Source organism: Dermochelys coriacea, chromosome 1 (genome assembly GCF_009764565.3).
Source record: "Dermochelys coriacea isolate rDerCor1 chromosome 1, rDerCor1.pri.v4, whole genome shotgun sequence".
In the NCBI taxonomy this organism is placed as follows: Eukaryota; Metazoa; Chordata; order Testudines; family Dermochelyidae; genus Dermochelys; species Dermochelys coriacea.
This window is the reverse complement of record NC_050068.2, coordinates 198,248,767-198,275,532: the sequence shown is the minus strand read 5'-3', so window position 1 is coordinate 198,275,532 and position 26,766 is coordinate 198,248,767. Positions and strand designations below refer to the sequence as shown.

The window sequence follows — 26,766 nt, the reverse complement described above, 5'->3', positions numbered from 1 at the left end:
AGTGGTGATGGCTCTGTTGGCAGAAGAGTGTAGTTAGGTTGAAAGCTAAACAATTTTAAAATGAAATCTCTACAACTCTTCTGAAAATATTTTTGATGTCTTGTATTTTGGAAACAAAAAGTTTGTACCTCATAGAAGGAAGGAGGGTTGGAAAGGATGAGGAATTTGATTTTTGAAGGACCGTTGTCACATACCTGATAAGCTAAATAATCATTTGGACATTGATTAAGGGGTTCTCAATACCAAAAAAAAAACAAAAAAAAAAAACCATTCAACAGTAAGAGTCAGTTTTCAAACTTTTAAGTGATGGTACCCAGTTATTAATAGTTATTTCTACTCCAGCAGGACCCAAAATGTGCTAGGCACTAAACTCTTAGAAAGATACAGTCCCCAGCTCAAGGAGCTCCCCATTTAGAAATATGCAAAAGTAGATGGAGAGGGAGTAATAAAGGGATAGAACATACAAGCAAAGTGGTCAGGGCAATGGCAGATATGTAAATTCATTAGTTCCAGATGCTTCTTTTGTTTGTTTGGGAATTTTTTACATTTTGTAGGCCTGTGTGGAAAGATGGGATTTTAAGAAAAGATTTCAATGAGGTCATTCCAAAGGCAGCAGGGGAGAAGAACCAGACACAACTATAAGCAGGAGAAATGGAAGGGTAAGAGCCTGGTGTCACTATCAGAGCAGAGTGAGAAGTGAGGGGAATCAAAACTTGAGGATAAAACAGAGATGTATACAGATCAGCACTGTGTTGAGCCTGGAAAGAAAAGATAGAAAGTTGACATTTGCTCTGCTGTGCAATGGAGAACCAGCGAGTCAGAAGAAACAGGGGTAAGTGACGTGAAGGAATGAATAGGAAAAACACTTTTGGCAAGCAGCAATTTGAACATGGTAGAGGAGGAAGATTAGTATAACAAAGATCTCAGAGGAGCACAGTGTAGTAGTTAAGGCAGGAAACAAGTGATCCAGCAGGCAGAAAGGAGGGATCAAATATTAAAGTATGTAGGCAAAGAAGTGACGAGACTTTGTTATGGTCTAGGCGTAGGGGGAGAAAGGAGAGGGGAGCTGAAGATGACCTTGAGGTTGTGGGTTTAGGTGATAAGAATATGGAAACCAATTTGCCCATAGGCACCTACCATGACTCTCTGAAAGTATAAGGAACCTAATCCTGTGGAGTGCCTTCAACTCGTACCGACTTTCAGCAAGAGATCAGACTGCTCAGTACCTTGTAGGATCGGACACTAAGTACTAAAGTTTCCAACTGCAGTTAGACACCACGGGAATGTCTTCACTACCAAGGTTAAAGCGCTGCCACGGCAGTTCTTTAACATGGCTGGGTGGTCGCAGCACCAGTGGGGGTCGTGGCTGTAAAAAACCCACCCCCATGAAGACAGTAGCTCCTAGTGCCGGTGCACTGTCTACACTGCCACTTTACAGCGCTGAAACTTGCATTGCTCAGGGTGGTGTATTTTCACACCCCTGAGCGAAAAAGTTTCAGTGCTGTAAAGTGGCAGTGTAGACAAGACCCATAATTTCAGATATGTGCAACTAGATATGAATTTAGCTGTCTAACTTGTAGGCCCATGAAGATGGGAAATTCTGGTCCTAAGTGATTTGAGCAGCCAAATGCAAAACTGTGGCAACCAAATTTTAAAACTGGGCCCACAAAGAGCATTCCATTAATCTCTCATATCACTGGAGCTGACCTTAACAACAAAGGAATATCTCTCATTTTGGAGCCAATCTGACCTGAGGTACACACATACATCCTCTAATCTCAATTCTTACTTTTTGCCATTGCTGTTTTTTTCCAGATCAGAAAGGACACTCACCCTGTCATTACCAATAACTAAAACCGAGACTCACATCTTAGAGCTAGATCAATCCGCCTCGGTCGAAATATGGACAATTCAGACCTGCTAGCAAGAAGGTAGTTCACTTTCTATGCCCATTCAATCGTAAACCAAGACCCCAATTATTAATAATTATATGCATTACTGTTGCATCTAGGAGCCCTAATTACAGAGCAGGAGTCCATTGTGCTAGGTGCTGCACAAACACAGAAAAAAGATGGTCTCTGCCCCAAGGAGCTTGCAATCTGAGTAACACCCAATATGGGGGGTTTGTAACAGACAGTTGTTCAGTGGGAACCGAACTGAAACTATCAAATTAATTTCACACAAGCCACTGAACAATTATCCAATTGTACTTTCTTTCATTTACTACTGACCTAGGGTGGATTTGACCTGGCAATTTGGAGGTAAAGGGCATATATATTCACCAGCACTTTACTAATTCCCATCCTTGTTGTGTCATATTGCTATGATGTAAATGACAATTTGTTGACCTCCTGCAGTCAGACAAGATATATCTGTTTGCAAAATGCAGTTAATATCCCACCCGTGCTACAAACTGGGACTGTGCTGTATCCAAGTCCTCTGATTCCGCTGTGTTTGTAGCAGTGTCAACTCACCCAGCTTATTATGGAAAAAAGATCAAATACCATTGAAAGGTTTGGAGACAAGTATGTAAAACCTAGACGGGAGAGCTAACAGGTTATACATATATCAAGAGATATGGACACAATGTACGCCATTGCAACCCAGAAAGAATTGATTAGTCAGGCTTTCTCTGGTTTTGCACAGGCTTCCATGGCATGGAATATATTTCAATAAAAACTATGTCCATGCCCTAAGCGATTACAGAGACATCCCCACTGCTTTTGGATGACAAGACCAATAGAATGCTAAACCATGACCCCAAATTCCCCTCAAAATGAGCAGTGTAACATGATTCCCATCCAACACCCATTTTTTTTAAACCATGCCAGAATGCAAGGCATGCTATGACAAATGCTGTATTAAATTTTCCAAGACTTATGCAATCCACAAGACACAGAGGGAGGAAAGGAAGGAGATGGTCAGCTTGAGCATAGAGTCCTACATCTCATTATGAGGAAGGGGCAGCCAAAGGCCCAAGAACAGCGCAAAGGTCAGCAGCAGGGCTCCCTATGACAGTTTGCATAAGAAAATAAAAAGATGGACAATTTAACTGAAGTCTGCACAAACAGAAAATGACAATCTTCAGCACTCTGCTAAGTAAGCAGAAGATATTCTCCCCAACTATGTGCTACAAGATGCCGAAACCTACCACTATGGAAAACCTTTTGCCATGACACCGGAAAGCATCAGAAATTTGCCTGGTTTTGGAATCTGCTTCAAAACCAAAAATTCGGGCCCAAGTTTAGAATTAACTCCCTTCTTCTCCATAGTTTTTGGAGAAGGATTTAGGGTTTCATCTGAAAGCAATGCTGCATGTTCCTTCTCAAAAGCAGGCAGTACAAGAAGGTTTCAATCACTGTTCCCCCCCACCCCCATGGCTATTTAGACTACAGTAGAACCTCAGAGTTACGAACACCAGAGTTCCAAACTGACCAGTCAACCACACACCTCATTTGGAACCGGAAATACACAATCAGGAAGCAGCAGAGACCAAAAAACAAAACAAAACCCAACAACCCAATACAGTACAGGACTGTGTTAAATGTAAACTACTAAAAAAATAAAGGGAAAGCAGCATTTTTCTTCTGCATAGTAAAGTTTCAAAGCTGTATTAATTCAATGTTCAGTTGTAAACTTCTGAAAGAACCACCATAACATTTTGTTCAGATTTATGAAGATTTCAGAGTTACAAACAACCTCCCTTCCCGAAGTGTCTGTAACTCTGAGGTTCTACTGTATTAAATGTACAGTGCAATATGGTTGAGACAATATTACAATGGGAAGCTTAACTTTTGCATTCTTTGCTCCTGATTCTCCCACTGCAGGACATAATTAACTTCCATTGACTAAAAAGGGATGTCTGGTGTCTAACAATGGGAAAATTGCCCCCCCGGCTATTTGTGTTTTAATGTACAACTCTAATATTGCATTAAACTTAGCCCAAACTAACATACACTGTGTCTGATATGGTGACTGTTAGAACATGAAGTGCATCGATGGCTCTTATTTGCTAATAGAAAATCCTAGACTGCACAAGGCTGAAACCAAGCTTAAATACTTCAGAGAGAGAAACCTATAATTCATATAAGAGACTTTTTTACTCTTTAATTTAAGGAGAGCCAGAAAGCATCAGAACACATCTGTAGTATTTCGCCTTTTGGTGATTCTGCATTAGATAATACTTAGTCCTGCCTCGAGCGCAGGGGACAGGACTAGATGACCTCTTGAGGTCCCTTCCAGTCCTAAAATTCTATGATTACATTCATGCTAGAAGACTGGCATCTCAGTTTATGGGTGAAACATGAGGATTCATTCATGGATGAAGTTAGCTTAATAGAAACCCCATTACAAAATCTATTCAGACATTATAAACAATTTTAAAGGACAGAAGATGCACAGATGGACAATTTTTGAACTCCTAAAATACAACCCAGAAATGACATTTTTGAATGAATTTGTGCCAGTTTTTAGTCAATCCCAAAAAACTGGACCTTTTGTCTTTTTGTAAAAATAATTTATTTAAATTAGAAAATTGATTTTTGTGCATTTGCGGTAATTTTTATTGCACAACACAAACAACATGCATTTGAAAAATTGTCTACATACATACATATTTAAATCATTAGACCAGTATATCAAGTTGATTCTCAAACAGTTCACCGAGAACTTAAAAAATAAAATCCCAAGTATAATTATAGTAGCAGAACAACAACCCACCATGTTGTTGTGGGTTTTTTTTGTTTAGAGATCCCTAAAAATGGAGCTTCTGGAGGAGAACCAGCAGCATGGGAGCTTCTAACCTTCTGTGCCTCCAAGTCCCATTTACTAGGTTAGAATAAATGATAACGGATCCATCTGCCTTGAAAAAATCTGACTCCAAGTATCACCTGGTGGGGGGTGGAACGGAGAGTGTGCACGTGCACACATATGTAGTTGTTTGGGTCTCACTGGATTGTGCAGCCTCTGTCTTTTCCCAGAGCAGTAGGAACACCCAATTGCTCTTCAAGCCCTCCCCTCCTCCTTTTCATCATAAAAAGGCCTGGTAGTTTGTTTGATAAGAAATGGAAACAGTTTATCTTTCCCAGTTTGATGCAGAAAGTGCATGATTGCAGGAGAAGTCAGCCACTCCCCACAAACTCCTGCCATGTCTGTGCCAGCCTAGCTGATGCCTGGCTGAAACAATCCACGTTGCAGCACTCAGCAACCAACAGACTAGAATGACAAAACTGTAGAGAAAAAGGACTAGAAGCAGTTGCTTGTGCTTGGAGTCACAGGAAGACTGGACCAGTGGAGAAAAACTTAACTGTCTGGGAGAACCTCTGGAGCAAAGGGCTACTTTGGGCTTCCGTTCAGGAGTCTGAGATTCCTTTCTTAAGAAAGAAATATGGAACTAACTGTCAATTCACCAGCACTTGAAGGGTGAGCAGGAACCAAGCTCTGGCCCACATCACAAACTGACCAGGGCAGGGAAGGGGGCAAAGGATTGATGGAGAAGGGAAGTTAGGAGGAGAAAGAGAAAACTCTGAAGAAAATATAGGGAAAAGGGTGATAAGCCAAATCTGAAATCTGCGAGAAAGGCAAACCGACAAATGGTGACATGGAGAGGAGCCAAAAAGTTAACCAACTCTGACCCTCCCCTAATCCCAGAAAATCAACATTGAAATAGAAAAGTAAAAGTGGAGAGAAAAAGAGGAAAAATAAGGCAGTGGTTTTTAATAAGTTGTGTAAAAATTTGTTTATGCAACAAACTGGATTTAATATTTAATGGTGGCATGGCTCTTTCTAGCAGCATCAATCTACAAACTCTACTGGCTTTGAATAGGGATGGTGTGAAATCCTCTGGGTGCTATCAGAATTACCTCTTTTTCTTTTTTCAGAACCTGACTTATGAAAAATCAACCACTTATATAGATGAACATTCAACTCTGCATGCTGTATCTGGGTAGACAGGAGTGAAACAGCTTTTGCGTAAAATGATAAATACATGTTCACCCGTTATGATGACTACTGCCAATGTCAAAAGGCCAGCAAATATGCTGAACCACAAAGATGCCAGACCTAATTCTAAAATCTGAGGGAAAAAACCATTGCAACAATAGCATTCAGCTCAGAAATAAAAAAACACGATGGCCACAAAAGCAAAGCAGACCTTCCTTTATTGTCTGCACATTGGAATGTGACTCAAAAATAGCTACACGGAGATGCATGCTGCGTATTGGAGATGAGAATCGGTCAATGTTTTCATGCTAGCTGCCAACGTCAGAATAGTTTCAAGACCATTTCAAAAGATTACATGACTCCAGCAAGAATTAAAAGAAAAATGTCTGGGGCCTTTAATAGATTTTTTTTTTCTTACTCATGTGAACGTGGAGTGTACAGACAAGCTTTGTTTTAGAGAGGGTTGTTCACTGTGAAATAAAGAGAACCAAGATAAAAACCATTATCAGTTTTACTAACTACTAATATGTGTCTTGTCTGGAGACAAAAACTGATCTGATTCACCCATTGCTTGGCATAAAAGCTGATGAAGGGTCTCTGAGGTAGAAAATACACAGGAGGTGGTTCTGGGTTTTTTGTTTTTGTTGTTTTGGGGATGGGGGGAGAGACACATAAATAGGCATTAATGGCTGATAAAGGGCTATTGCCAGGTCAGCTGGGAGGTGCATTGATTCACTGTGTCCCTCAGCAGCTTCTGCCAGGAGCCTTGGCAGCAAATGAAATTTGCTCCCACCACAGCAGAAATCTCAGGTCAAGGTGTTGAGAGAAACACCACTTCCCCCTTACTCAGGATGAAGCCCTCACCAAGGTGCAGAGAGGCTTTGTGGGTTGCAAGAAATGTAATTTACCTGTCACTGCACTGACAATAGTTAACCTGACCCTATAACTTGCACTTGTAGGGAGAAGGATGCAACCTATTGTTCTTTTCCAGCTCAGCCTTCTCCCCACCACTAACTCAACCCTGTTTCTTGGGAAGACCAATCTTAGGGTTGAGGGAGTAGTTCAGTTTGCAACCGCTTTCAGTTTATGGCCTCTCTACAGAGATTGTCAGCAAAAGTGACAGTAAGTGGCCACTGCGGTGGTGGCGGCTTCTGTGATTGGAATCTGTCCATTGGGAACTAACCTGGAATCAACCCATTTCATGTGAAGTACTGAACAGTCATCAGCTGGTAACAGATTTGAACTAGTGACTCACTGATCTTAGTTTTCCGAGCTGTTCAAGAGGTTCTTGCTTACCCCCTTTCAGCCACTTGTGTAAAATCCCAGTCAATTTGGAAGTTTCGGTTTTTCAATAAAACTTGTAAAGACGTTAATTATTTTTATTATGCTCAAATACACAATTTAAAGCTATTTGTTTTATTATATGTTTAGGTATAATGGTGTGCATGGATTAGATAAATAAAAATATTTGTGTTATGAGCTAATTTAAATTGTTAAAGAATGATATTGCTACTTCAAAAATGGAATAGCATCAAAGGGGCTAAAATATGACAGACAGACATGAAAGTGAGAGAGATCTGGCAAGTATTGATAGAGTAACATTTAATTTGAATGAGAAACAGGAGGAATTTAAAGACACATGGCTACAATTCATAGAAATTTATGACCAAGGCAATTCTGTTACTGTAATTTTCTTTGTACCATGAGACATATGTAATGATTCATCCTTTTAAGTGCAACAACCATTCATGTCACATTTGAGAAATTTAAAGGGTTTTGAATTTGGGATCCATGGGCTGGCAATACTGTGTAAACTTAGGGAAAACGTCTATCTCCAAAAATTGCCCTAAAGTACCCCTCAACGTAAAGAGTATCATTCTCCTCCTCTTAAATAGTTTCTCTATGTATTTTCATAGTTCCACAGTGTATTTTCATAAACACTGTTTGACACCTGCATTAACAGTCACTTCCAATAGGCAATGCCCTGCTAAGTTTCCTCGCTTTCTAGTATAATCCTGTTCATGCTTTAATTAAAAGAGACCCCTCTACTAGGCAATCAATTATTGCTAGTCGCTTAGGTGGTATTTTAACACAGGTAGTTCAAAAAACTGTATGTCAAGGACACTTGTATGTTGCGTGTCTCAGACTTGCACTATACATTATATTCAGACTTAAGCTCCTTCTTATAAAAGTAAAGATAAAAATCACAGATTAATTTATTTATGTTACCCAACTCATGAAGTTATAAACAGTGCCCTCTTCTCCCTCATAGGGCAATCAATATCCAGGATCCCAGATATGCTGAAGCATTTTGTAAGCTAGTAGAATGACTCTGCACAAGAAAAAACCCTAGTCATAGGCAGCAAAGTCGCCTCCTAAAGGGTGACTGTTTTTACTAACGCATTCAAGTTTACCTAACTAAAAAGTAAACAGAAAAACTCCCCAGCATGAGGTTCGACTCTGTCCTGAGCCGTGGATATGATGCCTGACCTTCCCACAGGCATTCTCTACCACCCCTCCTGCTATGCAACTGCTCTTATAGCTCCTCCCATAACCACTTACTCGAGGGGAAGGGGAAAGGGAAAAGGAAGCTTGAGCTCATAAGGAACCAGGTAGTGCCCCTCAATCCTATCACAGACTTACTTTGCTAACAGATTCATCTTGTGCAGCTCTGAGAACCCATGCTGAGAACCTTAGACAAATGCATCTGGCTGTTGAGGAGGCCTGTTTTCCTCTTGGCATAAAACTGCCTGGTGTTTACAGGGTTGTTTGCTCTTTTGTTGGTCCCAGAATATGAGAGAGACAAGGTAGTATCTTTTATTGGACCAACTTCTGTTGGTGAAAGAGACAAGCTTTTGAGCTACTCAGAGCTCTTCTTCTGGTCTGGGGCACTATTTTAAAATTAAATACAACGTATGAAGGAAATACAGAGAATATACTTCCTCAGGGGGCCCTCCGCAGGGAGTGGAGCCCAGCCTATGAATTATGAGGGAGTATTATATCAAATATAGGCAGTTATCAGGGAATCTATACAAAATATAGGCAAGTCAACTGCATGCTCCCCCAGTCTGTTTCGTTATCAGACCACTATTGGATCCAGAAGAAGAAAGATCATGGCTAGAATGACACCAGGACAAAGAAAACTTGGGAGCTCTAAATAGCTATAACTGCAGTAATGGGTACAGCAAGACCTCATATGGGCTAAAAAAAGTAAAATTAACTTTATTTTAAAATTAGAGGCCCGTGCTTTGGGATGGCCAATGAAGACTGGAGTTTGGAAAGAGTGTGACTTTGGGTAAAATTTTCAAAAGCACCTCAGTGATTTGGGAGCCCAATTCCCATATTCAAAAGTGACTTTAGCACATAAGAACCTATGTCACATGAGACTTAAACGCCTATGTCAATTTTGAATATGGGCCTTGGGCTCCTAAATTACTTAGGCACTTTTGAAAATTTTACAGTGTGCGCTGGTAAAGCCTCACTAAAGGCCAAGGAGAAATATTGTCCTGAAGGAAAGCAAAATATTTTTTAAGTAAAGGCAGTCCATTCCAGCACTGCTTGGTTAATCAAGGATGTCCCTTTTCAATATCCTTCTTTTTTACATGCTTCTTATAAAAATAATACATTTTCCCAATAGAACATCTTGTTTTGTTTTTTTGTTTGTTTAATAAACCAAAACAAACAGAGGAAAAAAAAGTTCCATATGGGAGAAGCACTCTTGGCAGGAAAAAAAGCACCTCACGCACATAGCAGGAGCATCACCAATTGTGTCACTCTGTTGGAATGCTTTATAAAACCACTTACATACCATTTGGAATGAAATGTCACAGCAGTTCTTGACAATGCACCTATATATTTTTAAATGTTACACTTGGAATTCACACAATATAGGTAACGTTTTACCTACATGGGAGTATCATTCCTCCTATGATTTTTAATCTGCTTCCTAAATTTCAAAACCTGATTACTGAGTGCATTAGATTTCAGTTTTCCACTTTATAACACTGAAGGAAAGGGATTATCATCAAGGAAAATAAAGAGGAAATAACATTCTTGCTATTGGGTAACACTTTCAGAAGCGTTTACATGACCGAGGTGCTTAAATCCCAGTCATTTTACTGTAGCTAAAACATCACATAATAAACAGACTGTTACTGAGCCCCGCATGTGGATGGGACAGAGGGCGGATATGTACGGTGATGAGCAGAGTGCAACAACAATTTTACACCACTGGAGATCTGACCTTTGATTTTCCTGAATTGTGGGTATCTTTGCATCACACCAACTATCCACACCCAGATTGATATTTAAATATTAAAGACACTAAAAAGCAATGTTACCATACACAGTTTTCCATGACAATTAACATTATTCATATGTTTAAAAAATTAATGCTTTTCTGCTTTTACTAAAACTTGGCCCACCTTTGTTTCATTTACTAATGGGTCAACAATAAAAAAATTCAGTTTTTAATGATGGAAAAATTAGAGATGCTACCAGTATTGACTCTAAAAGCTGCTTTCAAGCCTATACTGATGTTTCTGAGGTTTTTAATTTCAAGCTCCATATTAAAATAAGAGATACCATCATGCCTACAGAGAGATTACTGCACATTAGGCTAAAGGATCATGGAACTTCAAATGGTTCTATATATAATAAAAATGATAACAGAGATACTGTAGCTGAAATGGAAAAGCATGTGGTATAGGAAACTCCGCCACTGCGACGACAAGAGTTGACAATGCTATCAAAAGTGTAACAGAAAAACACCCAAAACAAAGTGATGATACAATATGTATTTACACTCTCAGTAATGCATGTAAAAAGTGGTTTATACTAATTAATTCCTGTATAACATTTAAGCAATAAAGCTACTCTGATTCATTTGGGTATTAAATTGTTTTTTAATTTTTATACTGAATACAGTACTTATGTAAAGAGTAACAAAGTATAATCCCTCCCATAAAACAAATAAAAAGAAAAAATTGTTCATATAAAGTTATGGTTGGATGGATGGGGAAAAAAATCCAAGAAATTTCTCAGTAAAGTCTCTCTCTCTCTCTCTGTGTATCAAGGGTTTTATTAATTCTTTATTACCATGGTATCATAATACCTTAAAAGAAAAGAAAATAAATACATGTTAGGTTCTTTCCACTCTTAAGGACAGAGGGGGTACTTTGCATTGGTTGAGTGGGAAGGGTGTAGAGGTTTGATCTTGTTTCATTTATTATTATTGAGGGAAAACTAAGGCACAAAAATGAGTGGTGAGAGTTTTGTGGCTATTCCTCCAGCCTTTCACTCAAGCCCGGGGGGGGGGGGGGGGGCGGAGAGGGGCTCTCGTCACAAGATCATATGAAAAAAAGAACGGAGATACAAGCTGCGTGGGAACAGAGGGGACAAGAACCCAGCCGATGGTGAGATGTGCTGCTTTCTTGGCATAAAGAAAAGGAGTACTTGTGGCACCTTAGAGACTAACAAATTTATTAGAGCATAAGCTTTCATGAGCTACAGCTCACTTCATCGGATGCATCAGAAGTGAGCTGTAGCTCACGAAAGCTTATGCTCTAATAAATTTGTTAGTCTCTAAGGTGCCACAAGTACTCCTTTTCTTTTTGCGAATACAGACTAACACGGCTGCTACTCTGAAACCTTTCTTGGCATACTTACCTTTGAAGCCCAAGGGACTCCTCATTCAAGTTCAGTAGCGACAAAGTCAGTATGAACTTCGGTGTTGGGCTCCATGTACACATACAGAACTTCTCCCCATGTTGGAGAGGGGGGCAGGTTCTGTGGTCAGCTGAGGGCAAGCAATCTTCTGGCTAACTGTCTCCCAGAGAAGCCATGCTGCGCGGCGGGAGACAGATGAAGTTGGGAGAGCAGGAGGTAGTGCAAAGCCAGGCCTCTCCTTGAAGATGGCTCTGGCTTTTGGCAACTCTTTCAACATCCTTGAGCTTCAAGGAGCCAACCCCCTTGGTCATTCCATGGATGCAAAGGGAAAAATCCCTCCACACCAATGCACAGCAGGGAGAATCCAGCCTAGTCTTTATCAACAGCTAGATAACATGCCTTGTTACACATGCTTGTAACGTGGTCTGGTTTAGTGTACGCAGGCAAGGTCAAACAGTATAACATGGCCAGGGTAATAACGTGTTGAAGCATCAAGCTGCATTACAGGAAAATTTGCAGGATACATACGGCTTGCATGTAATCTACATGTCCTTTTGACAGGTTTCCCATGTCCCATTATTTCCGTACTGTTGTTCCAGGGAAGAGAGCCTGGCAATAAAAGGAAATACAGAACAACAATTTCTAGTCTGGCAGCTGCATGAGGGTACTTCCTATTTATAAATTAATAATCGTATCCTGGGCTAATGAATGCTGAGGCCAAAAAGCAACACCATTTAAAGGATGAAGGATGAAGTTATTACCATTAGCAGTAGTTATTCCACAGAAGCATCTAACGATCAGGATTGCCTTAATGCATTGCTGTGCCCAGGGCCAAACCTGCTGGCAGGGAAGTTTTAGATTATGAATGGTCTCCATTCTGTTCCAGCTTGCAGGGGACAGCATAATGATGTGTTATTTCTTACCTACTCCAATCCCCGTAACAGACAAAAAACCAGGGCTGGGCTGTGAAATGCAAAGCTTGCAAGAGAGTTGGGGTCCCCAATATGTGAAGCCCCAAGCAGCCATTTATTTTGCTCATGCTTAAGGCTAGCACAGCTAACAATTTCAATATTCTGAGACACAGCTGAGTTAAAAAAACAAACAAACAGAAGAGACCTATCAGATCATCAAGTCCAGCCTGGAGTGTGTGTGTGTGCAGGGGGGGAATTAAAGGGAGAGGTGGGGAAGAGCCAATGAAGGATATTCCCTGGATACCGTACACTTTGTAGTGCTTTGTCCAATCTAGTTTTAAATGTCACATAAATGGGGCTTCCACCACTTCCCTGAGAGACTATTCCACAGACCAATGCATCTCACAGTCAGAAAATTTCTCTTACTATATTATTTCAGTATTTTAGAGGAAGGAAAATTGTCCCTTACCCTGCCCTCTCGAATCCCTGCTATGCTGTAGTGCACATGTTTATTATATGGTAGTGCAAACCACTACAAGCCAGCTAACTTTTCTTACTTGGTAGCTTTAACGTGGGTGAGGCATGAGAAAAGTTAAGAATTGCAATGGCTAATCCTTGCACTGAAATGAGAGTTGCAAAATCTCCTCCTGTCTGAGAAGGGGAGGAAATGGAGGTCAAGTTTAAAAAAAAAAATGGTAGAAATACAAAACATTCACCCTGTTTCACCCCTGCCCTGTCAGGCAGACTACATTCTCTCTCTTTTTGTTACCAGAAAGTTCACAACTAATTCTATTTTCTAGCCCTGCAATTGTTGATTGATGAGTCATCTTTCCTGTAAATTTATTTTTTAAATGATTTTGGCATTATTCCTTGAAATTCCTGTCCAGCTATGTAATGGAAATTTTGACCTCACATTCTGGTTTCTTTAACATCGCAGATACCGAGATTATGAGTTTGGGAAGACTAGCCAGTTGATCAAGGGATGCAGCAGAGAAATGTGTAGTTTAGAAAGGAACAAAGCTGAACTAAATAAACTAGAAAGTAAATATTTAGCTCTATTGACATTAGGTTACATTCATAATACTATAGCAAGTTATTTGTTACAATTAAGGATACATTTGTTTTTTCAGGAGTTTATCACTTGGCTATAAAAAGTCATTCTCAAATTAAACTTGGCATACAAGGACTCAGCCTGGAAGCAATATGTTCTTTTAAAACAGGCCAGATTATAGATTCTAAAAATGTTGCAATTAGTGGACAGAAAGCAAGATTAGTGATATAAGACTAGAGTTATGTAGTTATATAACTAGGAAGACATCTAACTTAATAAGCAATTCATCTACAGTATAGTGTTATCCCTTTGGGTACTATGAATGTTTTTGTTATTTTAATCATCTTTAATATCAATAGTTCTCAACCTCTCCCTCCCATTTGACAATGTGGGAAGAACAGGTTCGTTGGTTGAGCCCCCTTTCTCCCAAAGGGATCAGATCTGCAATATGAGAATATGTGACCCAGATATCAAAATTTTGTACTGCAGTAATCTGCTTTGTAACAATAATACTGCAATAACATCATGTGAGAGATTAGAATGGATTTTCTGGATTATCATATATTGAATAAAACTGCTTTGATTTACATATGAAATTGGAATAGGTCAGTTTCTAATTAAAGAAGTAACTTCTCAAGACATATAATCCATATGCAACTAGTGGAACCTGTCCCACTTAGAAGACAGGGAGATACAGGCTTCATCTGATGCAGATGTAGCCTTCGAGTAGTTCCCATAGTCAGCGCTAGATAGATCATGTTTCTCTAATTATATTTAGGAGGTGACAAATGCATGACTCTCTGTGGCTAGGACAATGAATGGGGGCTTAATTCCTAGGTCCCTCTGCTATCTGGAGTCTTCACGTGAAGAGACATTATAGCATGATTGAAATTGTGGACCCTTAATCAGTGGGCAAGCTCCCTCAAACCATCATGGTCTCTGGCATTTCTTTAAAGTGGTGCCTCCAACAACCAGCATCTCCTCAATCCTGTCCAGATTTAGGTTAAGCTAACCAGTTGTCATTCAGGTCCACTAGGTCCTCATTATGCCTGGGGACTGCTGTGTCCATGCATAGTGAAAAGGAGACAGAGAACTGTGTTCAATCAACATACTGATTAAGTGGTGTGGCGGTCGTCCCTCCCCTTATCGGTCAGAGGGAGGCCTAACCGCCTCACTATGTTGTCATGATCGCCACCTAGTATCAGAGGGGAATTCATAAACAAGGAGTTAGCGTCCTAACGAGTTTAACAGAGCTGAGCTCCCGAATGGGCAATAGGCTACAGCCCCTAGGCTGGGGTTGGGCAGCCCGTAGGCTTTAATCCCTGGGACCTTTATAGACTACTTGGTTTGCCCTGGCCCCTGCTTAAACTCTGGGCCCCTTCAAGAAGAGGCAGAGCCAACACAATAGTCTGTTGCCTCTGAGCCCTCTAGCCAGGGGCAGGGCAAACACAGCTGTCAATTAAGCTCTGAGACCAGGATGCAGGGACAGAGCAAAAACCCAGAAGTCATGTGTCCTAGCTCTGGCAGACGACTGACAAACTCAGGTCTCTTGACCTGGGGAGAGGAGGCTGCCACCCCAGGAATAGATTCCGGGAGGGGGAGGGGCAAAAGCAGACCCACCCTACTCCACCGGACCCCGACCCAGGGCCCTAACAGTGGCGGAGTGGCCACTGGGTCAGCAGGGATTCCAGCCACAATATGCTGACATTGCTCCAGGCAGTGCTACAGCCCGACTGAAGTCGGCTGTCCCTGGACCACTTCCTCCCCTCCGCTCAGGATGTACCTAGAACCACAGGGCGTCTTCCGTCTCCTCCAGGTAGGTGGCCAGTGGCAGTCCTGGTGGGCCCAAGGTAAACATAGGTTCCCCAGTGGGCAGGGCATCGCTGGGTTCGGCAGCAGAGTCAGCAGGCTGGAGCAAGAAGGACATGTCTGTCTCCTTTGGCATCCTAGCTGCAACTGAGCCAGAGGCTCTCCTTTTGTACTTACTGTTCCTGGAACCCACTTCTGGCAGGAGGGGTGAGGCAGGTCTGACGCCACTCCTTTGGGCACAGAGGGTGGTTCCTCCCCCCCTCTGTGTCAGAGGGAGGCCACACTACCTAACTAGACTGATGACACTGCAGCCCACAGTGCCTCAGTCTTCATTTACATGTTGGACAAATAAGACCCCAAAACTGAGCCCTATAGAATTCCAGAAGAGGCCTTGAAGAAAAGAAATTGCACTCTGAAAGCAATAAGCATACCCCCACTATTAAAGCAACTCTATCCACATATGCCAGGACCTGCAATTGTGTTGAGAGCACCTCAAAATCAAATACGTCAAGGGCTGGTGACAAGTCTAATGGTATTAGCAAAGATGTTTGTCCCGTATCCATTGCCATGAGGAAATCAGTTACTATTGGTGTGGAGCCTGATTGACAAGGATCTAAAACATTTGAGATGGTAAGATATTACTGAAGTTGGCCTGCAACAAGCTTCTCAGTGAACTTCCCAAGAAATAACTTATCAGAATTCACAGAAAAGACAGTTGATCAGAGAATCTGAAACATTTTAAATTTTATTCTCTCCAACTACCCAGCAGTGTAACCAGAGATACCAAGCCAGTGAAAAGAAATATCGAATCTCCTATGTAAGTTCCCCGGAAAAATTCCTTCATCTGTACTTGGAAAACAGGACAGAAATGGAGAATCAGGTTGAATCTGTTTTTAAACACACGTATATGGAGGGTGACAGGATAGAAGTAAAACTCAGTCCACCTGTGATCTAAGATGATACATAGACACCTTTAGTACAACTAAAGAGTCCACTATCCGTAAACAATCACTGAACATAGGAGTGGAAATGTCAAAAAGCCTTTTAATTTACATGAAAAATCAAATGATGCATTTACTGCGTTACTGTGTTGAAAGTGAAGCAGTCATTCTTACAAATCATCCTTTACAGCCCTATAAATACTCATTGCTTCAAGCTCATGGCATATTAGTAGAGTTGAGGAGGCCTAGTCACTGTAATGATGAACATGCAAATGTCCATAATTGAAAGAATTAAGTTGGATAGAATATAGAAAATTACCCAAGTTAATGTCTATGTAGTTATCTGAGCTCCTAAAGAAACTTGCACCAGATGTTTTTAGATGTTACCTCAGCTGCCTCCCAAACCACTATCACGTCTGTGCTCTTCCTTATTAAAATACCAGTGTTATTAACTGGAACCATGCATATGTTTCTCCTGGGAAAAGCTTTAATATATCATTTATAGGCTTGCTGAGAACCATGTCTTTATTAGAAACTAAAAAGCACAAAAAGTGTAACATGTCAAAACACAGTAACAATGACTACATTTAATAATATATAATATGCAAATGAAAGAGCAAATAAATATTTCCCCCGTGCTGGAAAATAGAAGTAACATATGCAGGCAGGGTCATTTTTGAACACAGGCAGTACTTTCCTGTTAATCGTTAATGAGAAAAACTACATTTTAGATTCTTCCCCCACTATGAATTACATTTGCAAGTATGGGCAAATGTACCACAATCATGACCACAACACCAAAGAACCGCAAGAGGGGATGTATTAAAAGTGAATTACAATAAACACAACATAAAAATCACAGCTTTACCAGCCATTTCATATCAGATTTAAAGGAACAATGTCAAGTGCTATACTAGCCTGAGATTTGAAAGGCCCAGGTTCAATTCCCTGCTTTGCCACAGACCTACTAGGAGACCTCGAGCAATTCACTCTGTGCCTACCTATTTCATCTGTAAAATTGGGATAATATCACTTGCTCATCCAATGGTGTTGTAAGGATAAATACATTAAAAAGTAGGAGGTGTTCAGATACTACCGTAGTAGGGACCATTTGAGAACCTAAGATACATAGGTGAAAATGAATAACTGCTATGTCCATGGGATACACAGAAACAGTGCTTTCTGTTGAATTTGTAGTATCAGCTAACTAATCACAGACATAAATGCCACCCCAGTGGCATTTGTAGGCCCATGAGTCTGCCATAGATGCTGGAACTAGGGATGCTGAGTGTGCTGCAGCACCCCCGCCTTGAAGTAATTTCCATTATATACAAGGTTTACAGTTTGTTTCAATGGCTCTCAACACTCCCACTATACAAATTGTTCCACCACCCCTGGAATCTGCCTTCCTCAGCATAAATTTGTCTCTCGTGAATGGTGTGGAGATTGTATGGATATCACACTAGTCATGTTCTTCTTTTCAGCATGATTAAAGGGATAGCCAAAAAAGATACACACATGGAGGAGTGAGACTAGATAGAAAGGAACTGAAACAAACTCAGTGAAGTAGGAGAAAAACTCTGGATACAGAAGGAGCCCAGCTTAGAAACATAATGAAGAGATTGTTCCATGGTGAACAAGCCCAATTCTAGTCCCTTTTGCTTGTTGCCTTAATTTAGCGAGGAAATTTCTACCAAGGCAGTGATCTTTTAAGACAGGTCAACCTGGAACCAAAGTAGAGTAGTTTAAAGCTGAAGGAAGGTAACCAACCACTGGTAAAGAAAAAAAGCATGAACCAGAGCATTGAGGTAGTACAGTAGTTTAACACCAATTAGAGACATGGAGCCCAGTTGATCAGTATATTTTACCTTAATACAATACACTTAGGGCAGGTCTACACTACAAATTTACATCAGCGCAGCTACACTGGTGCAGCTGCGCTGCTCTAGCACATCTGGTGAAGACGCGCTAAGCTGAGGGGACAGAGCTTTCCTGTCGTCTTCATAACTCCACCTCCCCAAGAGGCAGTAGCTATGTCAGCAGAAGAAGCTCTCCTTCAGGCATAGCACTGTCTACAGGGCGGGGTTAAGGTTGGTATAACTACATAGCTCAGGGTGTGTTATACTGAAGTAAGTTGACCAAGCCTTAGATAATTGGCTGCTACACTGAATTAGAGGCCTAAACCTCAGAGGTACTAAATGGCCTGTAGGCCCTTGTTCAGCATGGTACTTAAACACATCAGAAGTCAGTGAGACTATTCATATGCTTAAGGTCAGGCACCTGCATATGTACCTTCCTGAATCAGTGCCTTAATGAAGAGTAGAGGATGATTACCTTCAGTATGTTATTTGACTAATCAGGATTTTGTAAAAAAAAAAAAAAAAAAAAAAAATTTTTTTTTGCATAGTATTTATGACCCATATGAAAGGCCATAACCACATAATATAATTAACAGCATGGTATTCTAGTTTTTGTGGTTGTTGATAAAGTGAATGCTGAGGGAAGAGGGCGAAATCCACCTTCAAGGTAAACAGGCAGAATCTCAGTGAATCTAACCTAATCTGACATCGTTTCTAATGCTTTATATGGCAATAACCCACACAAGAGGTTTTAAAAGGTCAACAAGCTACTAATTTCAAATTAAATGGCATCATATTTAAGAGGAACATCATATATTTCATTTAATCCATTCATAATTGGTTTGTATTTTCAAGTCCCTTTTTTGCTGTTTCCCAGATAAATCTGTTTGCTCTTCAGTTTCAACATCAGCTAACATTTGGAACAGAGAATCATAACACAGCAGACCAGCTTTACCACCAATTGTCCCACACATACAGTATCAAAAACATGTCAGGATTTGTTGCACCGAGACAAAGAGACTGTATAAAATTCCTGGAAACAAATCCTTCAAACATCAGGCAAAACAAATTACTTGAAATGCAGTTCAGATTTCTTGACGGACTTTAAAAAACACTTCACAACCATTTATGACCCTACACTATTTGCAAGTATCTGAGTCCTACCAAGGGTATTGACTTGAAAATTTTTGATGAAATCTTTTTTTTTTTTTTTCATTTTTAAGCAAACAAAAAGTCTCTTCTGTTTTCATTGAGCAAGGAAACATTATCAGGACTGTTCTGTGGCAACATCCTACTGAGAATGTGAATGTAAAACATTCCCATATTTCAGAAGTGAAAGAGATAGCATAATAGATTTTACACATTAAACTGAGTGATGATGAATTAAGGAGGTAAGCACAAACAATTTAAATCAACATCTTCCTCTGCAACACTGCTAAATCCCCTAAAACAAAACCTATAGTAAACATTTACAAAAGCTGTTAATCAATATTGCCAGGAAAAAAATATACAAGGGATAGTTGCCTCTCTTCTCATCTTGGGCTCAACTGTGTCCAGTAGCTAGTGCTCTCAACTCCACTGAAGTCATGTGGGTACTCCGCAAACTACACATTTGAGACACAGGTTATTTTACTATTATGCTTAGTCTAGATCTAAATTTTAGATTATTTAAAAATTAGATTAAAAATGCATAAGTCTGAGGAATGCTAAATTTGACATTTGCTGTTTGAAAACTGTGCTTCACTCCCAAATAAGAAATAACTTTTGAACTCCTGCCACAGGTAAATTATTTTTTTACAGCATTCTCAAACTACAAAAAAGGACAATTTTAAAAAACCCAAGAAATAAGTGGCAAAAAGAAACCAAAAATAAGTGTGATTATGTGATAGAACTATCTGAAAATCATTTACTGTTTTAAAATATAAAGAAATAGGTAGCATCCATCCAAAATCATTATTGCAAAAACAAATGAGGGGATTATTTTTTATTTCATATTTGATTAGCACAATTTTTCTTCTACCCACATATGATATAAGAAAAATACCCCCAGAATTAATGGCCTATCTGAACAATCAGATATAAAAAAGAAGAAAAACAAGAATATTGGCAGTTAATTATAGCTCATTTACTATGAATGTAACATTCCACATATTGGTCTTTAATATAAACTTGCTACTATATCCTGCTTGTTTTACTCACACAGCGAAGTTTTATTTATTTGAACAGCACACTACTGCCGTAAGCAAGATTTGACCCCTTTGTACATTAGTGGAAGTTTTGCATTTGTACACTCAAAACTAAAACCCTAAAACCTGTATTTCCTTATCAACCTCTTCCCATCAACATTATATATTTTGGAATATTAGAACTTACCTGGCCTTAATCCAAAGCTCACTGGCTGCACTTAAATAGAAGACATTTTCTATCAACAATTTTAAAAAATGTTTCTCTTTAAGTTTTGACTGATAAGGAAATCTGCTCATAAGACTATGACACAGGATGTCAGTGCACCAGCATATTACCTTTAAGGATTCAGTCCCATTTAGATGGTATTATTAGGTTAATTAACAAAGTGCTAATTGATTACTAACAATTGACCTCTCTCAGTTTACTGACTGTTCCAAATATGTTTGCTACAGCAAGGCCGTTTACCATCAGCTCCAAAAAAACGTTTCTGGTTATTCATTATATGCAACATACTAACTATACAATAGGGAGAAAGCACAGTCTAGAGGTTCAACAGATGACTGACGGCCAAGAATTGCGCATGCTGGTGACACTGCTGTTCACTTGCTCAGTAAGACTGAAAAAGTCACTTAGAGCCACTGTGCTGTCATTTCTGTGTCAGAAAAAATGGGAATATATACTTAATGATCACAGAAGCAATAGCAGGCTTAATTATCGATTGAAAAGCAGCTTGGGACCATCAGACTGTAGGTATTACAGAAGTAGAAAGCAGTACAGTCTGAGGATGAGAAGACACTTTCACATGCATTACCATGCACATAGATTCCAAACAGGAATAAATGCATCGGAACACTTAATTCCTATCTACAGCACTCTGATTTTCATGACTTGGGTAGGATGGTTAGAGAATGGGTCTAGAAAAAAAAAATACAGTAAGTTAGATGTTCATACTCAGGTGTGGTTTACATTTAGCTCCTTTCAGACTAAAGCTGACCAAGGGCTTCATACTATAACAATGAAACACAGCCGACTCTTCAGTATAGTATGGCACCCTCTGCACAATAGTGTGGGGGAGGGGACATTCTTTTCAAGGATACTGAGAAAATCCCATGGCACTGTTTCTAAGAGTTTGTTAGAGCTAGATTGTGCCTGTAAGCCCAAACTTCTTGCAGAAGGGGAGTGGAGGCATTGTGTGTCAACCAGGGATAATGCCTCAAGAACTATCAGATGTCAGCAGTACATAGTGATCCTCTCTTGGAAGGAGCAGAGCAGGTGCGAATCCTCTTGCCAGTCCAGGTCAGTTGGTGATCTTTCAACAATTTCAAAGTTATCTAAGAGTGTGTTTAATTCCTACCAAACTAGGCTCTTACACTGTTTACTAAAAATAAAAGCATCCTTTTAAAATCTCATAAAAATAAATTTGTTTAATTAAATTATCCATTTTTGTCATTTTCAATAAAGCCATTTTAGAATTCTCTCTTAGAGGATAATGTTCACAGCAGACAAGGCCATTAATGGCTTGCCTTTGTGGGTGGTTAACTGAAGTGGATCTGAAGCCTTTGATCAGCGCAAAGGCTGTTCACTGTGAGCATGCCATTCTGTGAACGTAAATTTAGGGCCTATTCCAGGGCAAGGCAACAGAAGCTCCTACACAACACTGCATGTAAACATCCAACCTTTCTCACACTTGATAAGCGTTGGGAATTCTCCACTCCTGCCTCCTTGAACATTCTGTCAGGTCTCTTTGAGGATGGGGCACAGGGTAACAACTGCCTGAAGGAAAGTTTAAGCGTGGTAACTATTTAAGGGTGTGGGACAAAAATGACTAATTGTTCTGAGAAGTGATGTAATTGTCAGCTCATGTAGGGTTCCTAAGGATATCATTGTGCTGAGTTTCCTGAGTGGCAGTTGACTGAAATCCTTATCTTTTTGTGTAATAAATATGTGATATAATTGCATACTGTAGCATGTTATACAACTACAATATACGGATGATGACTAAAAAAAGTCAAGCAGAGCAGTTGTGTGCATTTAAAATCGCACTATTAACGTGAGGACACAGAGATTACTGTCAATGTGTGTCACACTGATGCACAACACAACTTTTTCTGGTACTTGAAATAGGAAAAAATTGCAAGAAGAAAATTGCATTTTGGGAGGTTGGCAATAAATGAACGAAAGCAGCTCTCACATGGGTTATGAAGTTAACAGAACCTCAGAACGGCATTATATGCTTTATTTATATGACTGCTTAACTGTAGTTCTTTTATATTTAACAGATGTGGATTATGCAGAGATACCTACAAATGTCTGCTCTGTTTAGAAACTATTCTAAATTACAGTGGTCAAAGACAACATGAAGTTTGAGTACTTTACGAATTTCTAGTGGCATGGTGTCCGGAGCCAGGGCCACAGGGAGTTGATCCTGAAATACACTCCCTCTGCCGCTCTGGGCAAGTCACATCATCTGTCTGTCCGTTTCCGGACCTGTGAAAACCTACCTCTTAGAGGAGGTATTGTTAGGTTAAATGAACGCATGTGAAGCATTTAATATTGCTATCTAAACTCAGATATAACGACTGGGCCAAATCCTGCAGTCCTTACTCAGGCGAAACGCTAGTTGAAGTCAGAGGATCCCTAGGTGCAGTAGGGAGCCACAACTTTAAGTTGCAGAGTTGGCACAGCTTGAGGGGGTACCAGCAGAGGCAAAGTATGCCTTCAACTCCTCCTCTAGACAACGGCTTTAGCGATCAACACCAAGAGGCCCATTGATGTTATGTTGCTGTTAAATCCACTCCTTCCCCTGCCCTTCACTGAATGTCACGTTAGGGTAAGTCTACGCTGCAGCTGGAGCCTGGGCTACAGGACCTCAGGCTGTGGGAGGGTGCCAGAGCTTGGGCTGCAGCCTGAGCCCGAATGTCTACATCGCAATTAAACAGCCCCTGAGCCTGAGCCCCGCAAGCCTGAGCCAGCTAGCACAGGCCAGCCCGTGGGTTTTTAATTGCAGTGTAGACATTCCCATGGTGATTTCTCATTCAGAGAGCTCCCTTAGCTAAAGTTTTTCTCTCAACTTGCTTGGAGCGGCCTCGTGCACTACCGCCAGTGTGGTTTGTTTGCCTAAATGCGGATCAAATAGCTTCATTCACACATTAGCAAAGAGTCTTTTTTCCCCCAAATGCTACTAGACTGCCTTAAATTGTAAAATGAAATGAAAGGGAAGCTACCGAAATCACTGTAATTTAAGTGCCTACAGTTGATGATCTTTCAACAATTTCAAAGTTATCTAGGAGTGTATTTAATTCCTACCAAACTAGGCACTTAAACTGTCACTCATCACCATGTGATCTCCACTGGCTTTATAGCAAGAAGCAGAATTTCACAGATGTGATACAGCTGTGTGGTCCTATTTCACATAGACAATGGTTTTAGAAGATTCTGTGTGATCCAGCAACCAGATTCCAAAATTTTAAGGCCAGGAGGGACTATAATGACCATCTAGTATAATTTTCTGTATAAACACAGGGCATAGAACCTTACCCAGTAATTTCTGCATCAAGCCCGTAATGTCTGATGGGCTATAACATACCTTTTAGTAAGATATCCAGTCTTAATTTAAAGACTTTGATTGATGGAGAATCCACCATGTTCCTAGGTAACTTGTTCCAATATACAATAAACTGACAATCTTAGAGTAAGTGCTTTTTTCAATGTTTTTACAGCATTTGGCACAATGAGGTCCTGGTTCACAACTGGGGCTCCTAGGTGCTATGGTAATACAAAATGAACAAATACATAAACAACAACACAGCAGTTAAATGTCAGACAAAAAGCTATCAGACAAAATGAGTACATCTGTATCAGTCATTTGGTCTATAACAAACAACTACTGGTACATTGATTTAGATTTTAAAAGTCCACGAGGCATGGACTAGGCCTTCTCTTCTATGTCTCTTCGGGTATGTCTACACTGCAATGTAAGCCCAGGCTTAGACTCAGGCTCAAGCCTAACCTGCCTTCCGTCTACACACAAATCATGCTAACCTATGATACCAGGGATGACCATGCATACCAGCAGATAGCTAAAAGCTGACAGCTTTGCAAATTTACCTAACCAGTGACCCCTTGATGGGAGTGGATTTGCAGCTCAAGAATGAGTACCAGAAGACCAGGGACCGGAACTGCACCTCTGGCAACTTGCCAATCTCATGCCTATTTTATTAGTTTGACGGGGGCTGGGCACTGAGCTCAGCACGGAACCAACCATGCTGCATGACGACCTGGCCAGCCGGAATGGTGCCCTGCTGTCTCCTGAATCCAGCATGGGGACTGCTAGGAGCCAGCAACAGGCTCCAAGTGAGAAGCATGAAGTGACTCTGTTTCTGAAACCAGTTCCAGAGCAGGCTGTGGTACAGGATCAACAGCAAACTCTGGGCTCAAGCCCAATGTCAGCATTATAAAAAATCCAAACAAACACACGAATGAAAGTCACTGTAACTGAGCAGCACCCCAGGATCAATGTCCAGTTGCTGGACCCCACTATCCTATGACAAGGTTCCATTCACACAATCTCTTAATTAGATAGTGGTTCACATTTAACTATTTTTTTGTGTTCCTATCACAACAGAGCACATGAATCTAATAATTGAATTATTTGAAATCTATCACTAATCTCACAGATTGTCTCTAAACCAGAAGCCAGCTGATCTCTGTCTGGTGTAAAGATGGTCATTCTCTGGGAATATTTCAGCCTCTGTGCAAAATCTGTTTTGGAATTGCAATAAAAGAAATGGAAACTCTTAAGCATGATGTTACAATTCTCCAATTTCTGTCAATATTATGATAGAACAGCATCAAGGAATTACAGATACCATATCGCTGACTGTACATTGGATATCTGAAGGCACTCAAAAGATTAAATAGTAATCCTATTCTAAATGGTTCAGTTTGTTGTTTGCCTGGCAACTTTTGGAAGTCAAAACAAATAAGGGATAGATGTTTTCCTAAACTGAACTCAGAGACAAACAGACTTTCTTTCCACTGTACATACCATTTGTTAGTAAACTCGTGCATATTTTTTATCCATTTATGTTAACTGACACCATCTATACTACATGCTCCTTTCTTCTCCTACACTGTATCCCCTCTAAACCTCATTAACTACACTGAAACAAAGTAGTGGAAGGGCTAACAAGTGGTCATACATTTAAAAACAACCAACTGTAAAAAGTGACACTGATTTTAAAAGACCTTTTAAAAACTGCACCAAGAAGTCCTATGGCTGTTTATGAACCTTTTTGATATACAGTTTATATATAATTTATATGACAAATACAGTAAGCTGTTGTATAACTAAGGGTCCTCATCACATTACCGCTTTGCATTCACTTAAGCAAGGTCCATTATTTTCAACATACACAGGGCTCTATCCTGAAGTGATTTTTCAGGGCCAGATCACCACCTCTCACAAGTAAAACCCATGGGAAGAAATTTCTGTGAGGTTCCCCTCTTGGAAATCCCCCTCACATCTCACTGGGGAAGTAGAGTTTGCCTCCCCCACTCTGAAGAAAGACCGCAGGGCCTGCCCCCTAACACGGTATATCCTGGGACATCTGCAGCCATTCTCCATCATCAACTCTGGATCTTATCCCTGGCTTCCTAGCATCGCAGCTCCATTACACTCATGCTATCAAGTACTCTCCTTGGCCACGGCTGCCCCAGCATAGCCAAAGAAAAGATTAGCAAGTCCTAGGTTGCATTGTCATTGCTGACTAAGTTTCATGGGGCTGGAAGGGAAACATTGTGTGTACCCTCTGGTCCCCATCTTCACTCATCTATCCATCCCCATCCCCACACCTGTAGAGGAACCCTTGCAAGTCCCAGAGAGGGGAAAGAACAATATCATAAACATGACTGATTCCCCCTTTCCATAAAAAAGTGGGAAGATCCAAGTGTGGAAGGCCCCCTACTCTCTTCCTGGATATTGATTTGGGTGGGGTGATCCTAGTTCTGACTCAGTGGTTACAAAGGCGAAGCTACCATGGAAGCCAATGGGAAATAAGAAAATACCAAACAACATCTGAGTAAGGGGGCTTCAGAATTAGCCCCCACTGCATAAGAGTTTCTACATATACTCAGTAGTATTACATGAGATAACAATGCAGTCCAAATCTTGAATATTTTTATTTTCATTTATAGCATCAAAAGTATGCTAAGACTCTTAAAGATAGAAACAGAGTGCAAGTTTTAGGCAGCAGCACCAAGAATTTCAGGTTTACCGTAAATTTAATGTGTAGAATGAAAATTCATAATTTGGTTCCCAGTACTGCAACATATTAACTGCCTCATCTCCGACACCTAAGAGCTGAGGGTTCTTAGCAACTGTCATAAAGTTATCAACACCT

The 26,766-nt window shown here is 40.3% G+C and overlaps 2 protein-coding genes across 10 annotated transcripts in view; one reads left to right on the top strand and one right to left on the bottom strand.

Annotated features, from left to right (window-relative positions):
* Nucleotides 1-26,766, bottom strand: part of CMSS1 (cms1 ribosomal small subunit homolog) — a 387,357-nt gene that overhangs the window by 139,611 nt on the left and 220,980 nt on the right. Inside the window, exon 1 of one of the 8 annotated variants that reach the window (XM_043511383.1) lies at nucleotides 12,136-12,199. The exons of the other annotated variants lie outside the window; for them this stretch is intronic. Coding sequence (XP_043367318.1) covers nucleotides 12,136-12,184 — 49 coding nt within the window. The 5' untranslated portion in view covers nucleotides 12,185-12,199. Of the gene's footprint in view, nucleotides 1-12,135; nucleotides 12,200-26,766 lie in introns of those variants that run through there. 8 annotated transcript variants of the gene reach the window in all.
* Nucleotides 1-26,766, top strand: part of FILIP1L (filamin A interacting protein 1 like) — a 287,759-nt gene that overhangs the window by 76,880 nt on the left and 184,113 nt on the right. The window lies entirely within an intron of this gene.